The 9,865-nt window shown below is 34.5% G+C and overlaps 1 protein-coding gene across 1 annotated transcript; it reads left to right on the top strand.

Moving 5' to 3' along the window:
• Window positions 1-5,847: 5,847 nt before the first annotated feature.
• LOC133289343 (uncharacterized) lies at window positions 5,848-9,111 on the top strand. The gene is made up of 3 exons (XM_061487260.1): window positions 5,848-6,361; window positions 7,582-7,811; window positions 8,716-9,111. Exons 1-3 carry the CDS (start codon window positions 6,010-6,012, stop codon window positions 8,992-8,994), a joined length of 861 nt encoding a protein of 286 aa, XP_061343244.1. The 5' UTR covers window positions 5,848-6,009; the 3' UTR covers window positions 8,995-9,111.
• The last annotated feature ends 754 nt before the right edge of the window (window positions 9,112-9,865 follow it).

Below are 9,865 nucleotides of genomic sequence, written 5' to 3' on the forward strand. Positions count from 1 at the left end.
CACTCTAGTAGCATGCTAATTAAATTGATAAGAATATGCACATTTTCATGCCATATTGTTTGGAGTGTAGGGAGTAGTAAGCGTGCCCCAATCAAGTTCTTTCCTATCATGCCCTGTTTCTTTTTGTTGGCACTAAAATAGGTACACCTCATTCCGATTGAGATGCAAAGCATCATTTCCTTTACCTATTAAAAAACTACTTTGGTATAGATAAGTTAATCCTTTAATCTAGACTTATACACATGAGAAATTTTCGCAGGGAGCAATACTCGACTTTATATAAGGGAACTCATGGAAAAGTGTGAAAATCTCGGCAAAAGTGTTGTGGAAACACAATCTCCAGGATCATCTGTTGTTTTGGTTGCGCGTTTTGATGGTCAGGTAAATGATTAACTATTATTTGAATTCATTATACATGACATGCAGTATGCCTGTGTTGGAGTATATGACTAACTATTGTGGGAGCTGATGATATGAGCTTCACGGATACCCCTATTTTGGGTAGAGTCTTTAAGACAATAGAAGAAGCTTATGACTTTTATAATGATTGTGCAGAAAGTAAAGGATTTGGAATACGTAAGCACTGGTGTAATAGGAGTACAAAAACACAACAGCCATTTAGGTGGAATTATGTATGTGCAAAGCAAGGTGTGAAACGACTTCATGATAAAAGAGTTGATGTTGACAATGTCAAAAGGAGAAGGGAAACAAGGACTGATTGTTCAGCGATGTTACAAATAAAGTTGGTTGATGGATCATAGGTTGTGGAAAAATTCAATGATACACACAACCATCCGTTGATTAACACTCCTACAAAGGTGAAGAAGTTTTTTTCTCATAGTGGTTTACGACACTCAGGCATTACTAAGTCATTGGTTTCTAAGCTTTATCAGGAGGGTTTAACATCTTCAAAAATCTCAAAGGTGGTTAACGCTATGAACGAAGATTTTAATATTACTCCAATTCAAATTAGCACTATTATATCAAGCCAGAGACATAGTAATGTAGGCCGAGAATGCCAGGGCATTGTCAAACACTTTCAAAGGAAGTCTGTTATTGATAGAGATTTTTATTTTGATATGCATCTAGCAGAAGATGGTACAATAAGAAGTGTCTTCTAGGCGGATGGTAGGTCAAGAGTTGCATATGCTCAATTTGGTGAAGTCCTTGTGTTTGATTTGACATACAAAACAAACAAGTTCAAGTTTCCTTTTGCCCATTTCGTGGGTGTTAATCACCACGGGCAATCAATTTTATTTGCTGCTGCTTTGGTAGAAGATGAAACAGAAGCAACTTTTACTTGGTTGTTTGAACAATTTCGAACATGTATGTTTGATAGGTCTCTGGTTGCTATTATAACTGATCAAGACAAAGCTATGGGAAAATCAATTGCTAAAATATTTCCAGGAGCTCGACATCGTTTTTGCGCATGGCACCTGAAAAAACATGTTATGGAGCACAGTCAATCACTCCGCGCACAATTTAAAGATAATTTTGATGCTGACTTCCGTGAGTGGTATAAAAGTCAAAAGATCGATGAGTTTGAAGGAAAGTGGGAAGCATTAAAGAATAAATATGATATTAGAGCAGGTAGTTGGTTGGCTAACATGTATACTTCACGTCATCATTGGGCAAAGGCATACTTGAAAGATACATTTTTTGCCGGAATGACCACAAGTTGTCGAAGTGAGAGCATCAATTCATTTTTTGATGGATATGTCAACTCTAACACAATGTTAAATGACTTTGTCATCCAATATGACAAAGCAATCAAGTCTAGGAGGGATGCAGAAGAAGATGAAGATTTCAAAACTATAAATACAAAAGCAATTTTGGAGACTGCTCATCCTATCGAAGCAATAACCGGAAAGCGCTACACAAGAAAAATGTTTGAGATCTTCAAAAAGGAGTGGAAGGCTGCCATTGGTGATTATTTTCACGAAAAGATTTCAACGGACAATAATTATACCAAGTACCGGGTGGGATCTCGTGAAGTTGATAAAAAATGGTGGGCAATTGTGGACTATAAAATAAAGCCGAGACTTAAATATGATAAAGATAAAGTACGCTTAAATATATAAATCATGAAATACCAAATAGTACAAGGTGTTCATCAGATAAAATAGATTGTCTCTAAGACACCTTGATACTAACACTTTTAATAGTAGTGAACATATTTCTTCTAATAGTTTTGAGCTGGTTTACTCTGATGTATGGGGTACGGCCCCGGTTAACTCTTGTGATGGCTTTCGATGGTTTATTACTTTTATTGATGATAAGTCTCGTTGCATGTGGCTTTACTTATCGTACTTCAAGTATGGAGTTTGTAATATTTTTCAGGAATTTTAACAAATGATAAAAAATTAGTATGGGGTGAGCATTAAAATTCTGTGTAGTGAAAATGGTACGAAATATATTAATCACTCTATGCACGCCTTTCTTAAATCCGTGGACATTGTTCATTAATTATCATGTGTTGGTACCCCTCAGCTGAATGGCATTGCTGAGCAATAAATCAGCACATACTGGAGGTCACTCGTTCCTTACTCTTTCATGGCAACCTCCCCTCTCATTTTTGGTCATATGCAGTACTCACCGGTTACTACCTTATCAACCGCACACCCAATAAATAACTTCATTATAAATCACCTTTGGCGGTTCTCTATGGCCGTGATATTGATCTATCTCATGTACGAGTATTTGGATGTATTTGCTATGTTCATATACAAAACACTAACAAACTAGAGCCCCATGCCACCAAGTGTATTTTTCTGGGAAACTCAACAGTAAAAAAGGACTACAAATGTTATGATGTTGGTACCCAAAAGTTATATATTTCTCGAGATGTTTATTTTGATGAGAGTTCTATGTATTTTTCTTCCAGGGATAAAAATAAGGGGGAGATTGACATTGATACACAACTGGATTTTTCTCTCAGGCCAATTCCATTTAAAACAACCAGTACAATACCACCTCTTGATGTGCCTGAAGCAGAGATCTCCACCTCTATTCCACCAGCAATACCGAATCAGAAGGTTGAGACCTCCACCTCTAATCCAGCAGTAATATCAGATAAGACTGTGGGCCAATCCACCAAAACAATCAAGCCATCAACCAAATTAAATGACTATATCTCTACAGCTGTCACTTATCCAATTCAAGACTATGCATGCCTTGATCATGTCTCTAGTGGACATAGGACCTTCCTAACCACCATTGACAAGCATCATGAACTGGCCAACTTTGAAGAAGAAAAGTTAAGTTCAGAATGGCAAGTAGCTATGAACGATGAGCTTTTTGCTCTTGATAAAAATCACACTTGGGAAATTGTATCTCTTCCTCAAGGCAAGAACATTGTAGGTTGCAGGTAGATTTATAAAATCAAATATCAAAGTGATGGGTTTATTGAGTGAAATAAAGCTCGCCTTGTTGCTAAAGGATACACTAAGACCTATAGTGTAGATTACATAGCTACCTTTCCTCCAATAGCAAAAATGAACACGGTAAGGGTTCTTATGTCTGTTACCATCAATCATTGATGACCATTCTTCCAAATGGATGTTAAAAATGCTTTTTTGCATGGAGATCTTGAAGAGGAAGTTGACATGGACTTGCCTCCAAGTCACCCTCTTGAGTCTCAACTTGGTGAAGCGTATAAACTAAAGTGTGCCATCTACGGTCTAAAGCAGTCTCCCCATGCTTGGTACGAAAAGTTGAGCAAGGCACTCACCACCTTTGGGTTTATTCGAAGTAAGTTAGATTATACTTTATTTGTAAGACACTGTGATGGAAATATCATTGCAATCCTTATCTATGTAGATGATATAGTCATTTCTAGAAATAATATGAATGAGATAGATAAATTGAAGAAGTATCTCAATATGACCTTTGATATCAAGGACTTGGGTCACCTAAAATACTTCCTGGGAATTGAAATTGCCGAATCCAATAAAGGGTTGTTCATCTCACAAAGGAAATATGTATTAGATCTTCTAAAGGAGACTGGTAAAATAGTATCCAAACAAATTGATAACCCTATGAATTACAATTGTAAGTTTGAGAAAGACTTTACTCCTCTATCTGACTCAACACAGTTCCAGAGACTTGTTGGTAAGTTAATCTACCTCACCATTATCAGATCGGATATATCCTATTCGGTAAACTACATTAGCCAATTCCTTCATCAACCAACACAAGATCACATGAATCTAGCAGATCAGATTCTTAGATATTTGAAGTCTTGTCCAAGAAAAGGCATTTGGTTAAAGAGAAATGTCCACACTGACATTGTTGGATATGCTGATGCTGATTGGGCAAGTAGCCCACATGACAGACGATCCACCTATGGTTTTTGTACCTTTGTTGGAGGCAACCTTATGACTTGGAAAAGTAAAAAGCAAAGTGTAGTGGCACGTTATAGTGCAGAAGCCTAATATCATGCTATGGTGTTAGCCACCAGTGAGCTCGTTTGGCTTAAAGACCTCATTTTTGACCTTACCTTGGAGCAAATGGAGAATCCTATTATGTTGTATTGTAACAACCAAGCTGCTATTCATATTGCATCTAATCCAGTGTTTCACGAGAAAATTAAACATATTGAAGTAGACTGTCATTTTATTCGGAAAAAGGTTCAAGCAAAGATAATTGAGACACCTTATATTCGAAGTGAAGATCAATTAGCAGATGTCTTGACTGAGGTCCTTCCTAGAAACTCTTTTCAAAATATCATTGCCAAGTTGGGCTTGATTGACATCTTCGCCTTAACTTGAAGGGGAATGTTGAAGATATCAGTAGAGACAAATTAAGAAAATTGATTGATTGTAATGTTGCTCATAAAAGGAGCAATAAATCACTTGATGTATTGAATTGTGGGTAAAATAATTTGATCCAATTATTGTATCATCTCTTATTTATATTAAAGAGAATCCCTCTCCTTGATTATCATTGAGAGGGAGAGAAATTTCATCAGTAGGGACGGTAGACCAATTGGGTGAACCATCATATATGTCCTATTTATTTTTAATATTACCCGTAATTTAATCATTCTCCTATTACCTAATTAAAATCTAACATAACAGCCACGTTCGTAAACGCATGGACAATAATGTGGTTGTTAACAACCAACGGAGTGTTTGACTTTCAACCATCATTTATTCATTAAAAAACCTTGATACATGCAGATTACGAGGTGTAGACCCTAATAAATATTTTATAAATAATAAATATTACTTGGATTATATCAGTTGTCAAAAAATAATATATTTTATAAATTTTTAAAGCACGTATTTTATCGTTTAAGTCGGTTTATAAAATAATAATACTAAAATTAATTCGACCAACGTATTCATATTTAAAAATTTTTACGTAATAATTGTATATTTTAAAAACTAATCTAAACAGTGATATAATAATAAATCTAGCTGTTTTCTCAATTGTTAATATAAGTTTTTTTATTTAATTATTACATTATTATATTGTTCTAATTTTTAAAATGTAATATGTGTCGAATCACACCGACCTATTTTCGAGAAAAATTAAGAGATATTTAAATTTTGGAGAAATTTTTTTTATCCGAAAATTATAATTTCTTTCAATATAAAAAAAATATGAGTTTTCCGAAAATATTATTAAAATATTTTTTGATATATAAAAAAATATGAAAAATATATCTATTTTTTTTATTTTTCAACAATTCAAATAGAATTTTCATTCATAAATTACACACAAAATGAATTATCAGCAAATTACTTTTGCAGATAAATTTTCTAAAATAGAATATCAATTCAAAACCCACCTTCACTTTGTAAAGAAATCTCCCTATCAAACACCCTAGTCACCAACCTCCACTTGATTTGATTCTCCAACGTTAATGCGTCGTCATTTATGATTTATGTCTACTTCCTTTCAATTTCCATGTTCATAACGATACCTCATTACTTTCACTTTCCAAATTGGCCTATATAACAACCCATTTTACCTCACACATTCAATTCAAGCACCGAATCAATAATGGCAGCACAAGTTTCCCAACACCTGGAGCCGTGGCACAGCCTCGCCGGAAAAGTAGTGATGGTCACCGGCGCTTCCGCCGGCCTCGGCCGTGACTTCTGCCTCGACCTCGGCCGGGCCGGCTGCCTCGTCGTCGCGGCGGCCCGCAGGATCGACCGGCTCAAGTCCCTCTGCGATGAAATCAATCGGCTGACGCCGTCGCCGGAGGCCGGTGGTGCTGCCAGAAGCCTCCGTGCGGTGGCCGTGGAACTCGACGTTTCCGCCGATGGCGAGGTCATCGACAAGTGCGTGCAGAAGGCATGGGACGCGTTTGGCCATATTGATGCGTTGATCAACAACGCTGGTGTTAGAGGTAATTGTAGATTTGAATTTTGGGATGAACATTTTGGGGTTCTTTGAAATTTGAGAAATTGATGTGTTCTGAGTTCTAGTACTAAATTTTTGCTTGGTTTCATCTTTTATGCATTTTACTTGGAAATTTATTATGTTAGTATTTGTTGCATAACTCTTAAGTTTGAATTTAAAATATCTTAAAATGTATGTACCAAAAAAAAATATCTTAAAATGGGGAAATAGCAAACCTGTTCCTGACTTGCTGGGATATTGGTGATGGTCGTATTTCTTTTTTTGCAAACTCAAAACCCATGACGATCTGGTTGCAAGATGAGTGCTACTCATAATTTATGAACTTAGGGGGAGTTTTGCAGACGATAAATTTATTTATGCCCAGAAATCATGATACCTAAGAATATGGGGGAATAGTCACTTTTATGAAAATGTTAACAAAAAGCTGTTTCGAAGGCAAAATATTACCAAAATTTTGTTCTAAAAAAGTGTAAAGTTTTCCTAACACTTGGGATTCCAAGAATACCACCCCTTATTCTTGAATCACATTTTGAAAAAAAATTATATACAAAACAAAATTCCGGAAAAATTAGATTACCATGTTTTAGAAACCTTATATTAAACGTGGGTAAAATACGATTACCGTTATCATTTACCCCGGAATCTCAAAAATTTCTCCCTACCAAACACCCACCCCCGGTATCACCGTAAAATCTTTGTTAAGTTTTTAGTTTCCTGTCACCTAAAAATTAAAAGTCTATAAACTTTAATTTAAAAAAAAAAAAAAATAGTAGTTCTTGAAGAGAAACTTTACTAACATAAAATTATGTAATAAGACTAACATAAAATTTTACATAATAATAAAAAATATATTATGCAGAAAAAAATTCAAAACTGGATGATATGTTCATATAAACTTCACATTAATCACCTATATAACCAATGTTAGACTCAAGTCCTATACCTTGAAAGTAGATCGTAACACTGGATTACGAGCATTATTTGTTTCTGATACTTTTTAATTTTAGAAAGTAATTAACAATTGTTTTGGACACATGAAATTCCCTCTTGTAGAATTATCATAGATGCAGCAAGTCAACAAGAGTCCATTAACTTTATGGGGTTGTTCAGGTCATAATATAATTCTTAAGACTTGGTTTTGAATCACGGGAAATTGATAATGGATTGCTATGAAGTTTCATATTTCCTGATTCTTGTGCTGAGTAGGAACTGTGAAATCACCCTTGGAACTGTCTGAGGAGGAATGGAATCAAGTGTTCAGAACGAACTTAACTGGTACCTGGTTGGTGTCAAAGTATGTATGCAAACACATGCGTGATGCACAGAGGAAAGGATCAATTATCAATATTGCTTCAATTGCTGGTATAAATAGGGGGCAATTGCCTGGAGGTGCTGCCTATTCATCGTCAAAGGCAGGCGTCAATGTGCTGACTAAGGTAATGATGATTTGACTTGCGATTTATTTTAAATCAAAGTAATCAACTTTAAAAACCAGTCAACGTATTTTGAATTTTATGTTTATATATATATATATATATATATATATATATATATCTTTTCCTTTGGATTTTTTAATAACGTGGCTGACTTTATAGCAATAGAAGAAATACATCAAATTAAGAAGCACACTTTGTTTTTGTTGTGTTGGAATATTCAGTTAAAGAGTTTTATCTGTGCTTATCATAAGGGTTGATGTAAACAGTAGGGAAAAATATATTTCTTATCCTATTTGTAGTTTTATTATGATGGCAAGGCAAGCCTTCAAGCTGTAGTAAGGTTGTTTTTTTGTGACGAGAAAGTCTCACTTCTAGCAGAGCCAGAGAGCTTTTGTGCAGTTGGGTTTGCCTTGTTTTTTTTAATCCTATTTGTAGTCTTTTTCTGCTAAATTTTCCTTGGAGGAGCCTTGAGATGGAGCAAATCCACTGCATGTGAATAAATTGTTTTGGTCTTCTGTCAGTAATTACATTGATTAGTCTTTACAAGTTCACATGCTACTTTTGAGATAAAAATACAAAAAAATAAAAAGAAGCTCACATGTAGAACCATTAATATGAGAACTTGCATTAGTAAACTCGCTAATTTTTAATTGGCTTTTCACCTACCTGTACAAAAGGATTATCCGTATGTATTAAAGGTGATAAGTAGGAAGCAGAAAACAGATAAGGGAGGAATAATTTTCTTAATCTGGTTTGGCTTGTGGCTTTGTGCTCTAATTTTATATGCTCCTTTGATATTCACACAATTATGTCTGTCAAGAGTTTCTGATTTTGTTATCATTAATTCAAACAAAGGCATACTGTTATCATTTAGTTTGTGACTTTCTGAAATGATATTTGATAGGTCATGGCATTGGAATTGGGGGCACACAAAATCAGAGTCAATTCCATATCACCTGGTCTTTTCAAATCTGAAATCACTGAGAAATTAATGGAGAAAGATTGGCTGAATAATGTGGCCTTGAAAACAGTACCCTTGAGAAGTTTTGGCACTTCTGATCCAGCATTGACATCAATTGCTCGTTACTTAATTCATGATTCTTCTGAATATGTGTCGGGCAACAATTTTATTGTGGACGCTGGTACCACCATAGCAGGTGTGCCTATATATTCTTCTCTATGAAAAATGGTTATATTTTGGACTAGCCAAAAGTAGGATGATTGAACTTGAGAACATTTTCTTTGGAGCCTGAGTAATATTTGTAGTCTATTTATCTATTTGAAATACGTTCATTTCGTTCTTTTCCAGATATTCAAAAGGAAAAATATAGTTAAGATGACATATATCTCTTTATATCACTTGGGTAATATTTTCTTCATTTCTCGTTGAATTTAGATGTTTTCTTTTAAAAGTACACCCTCTATGCATGGGGTGTACTTCTCCTTATACCTCATTGAACTATCTAAATTTATGCTTGTATTGGGACTTGAGTTGGTACTCCATCGTGGATGGCCAATTAGCTCCCAAGTCAAAGGCAGTATATAGATTGTAACTACAATTCTCTCTGATGCGATCATTCTAACATGCTGCGATCTAATCAAGAAATTTACTTACATATCTTGTTTTTTTATATATTCTTTCTTATTTTAAATTAAATAATTAAGCGTATCTTGTAAAAAAGCAAGAAAGATTGAATATGATTAATATTATAAGAGTAATGTAATTTCCAAAAAAAAATAAAAAATATTATAAGAGTAACTAATTGTCCTAAGAAAGTGTATGTCAATTTTTTTTCTTTCCAAATAGTTATAAATAAAATATTCATTTATTATAACTAATGCTAAGGCACGCAAAATTACATATAATCAAACTTAAAAAGGATGTTATAAGCTTACCACAACACCAAACCAATTCCTTAAGTTCACTCCATTATCATTCAACATCATTTTTTTCAATCATCTTCCTTTAGGCCAATTTTTACACTTAGACATATCCAATGGTTCCACTTCCAATTCACATGCATCAAACCAACATACAACCTATTTAAACACAA

Source organism: Gastrolobium bilobum, unplaced genomic scaffold, assembly GCF_033153095.1.
Source record: "Gastrolobium bilobum isolate Gb01-03AN ecotype WA unplaced genomic scaffold, APGP_CSIRO_Gbil_v1 utg3866, whole genome shotgun sequence".
NCBI lineage: Eukaryota > Viridiplantae > Streptophyta > Magnoliopsida > Fabales > Fabaceae > Gastrolobium > Gastrolobium bilobum.

Excerpts from the sequence above, each read along its gene's own strand:
- LOC133289343 (XM_061487260.1), top strand. The coding sequence starts at position 6,010 with ATGGCAGCACAAGTTTCCCAACACCTGGAGCCGTGGCACAGCCTCGCC. Across the intron at positions 6,362-7,581 it reads CAACAACGCTGGTGTTAGAG|GAACTGTGAAATCACCCTTG; the intron begins GTAATTGTAGAT and ends TGTGCTGAGTAG. Across the intron at positions 7,812-8,715 it reads GCGTCAATGTGCTGACTAAG|GTCATGGCATTGGAATTGGG; the intron begins GTAATGATGATT and ends GATATTTGATAG.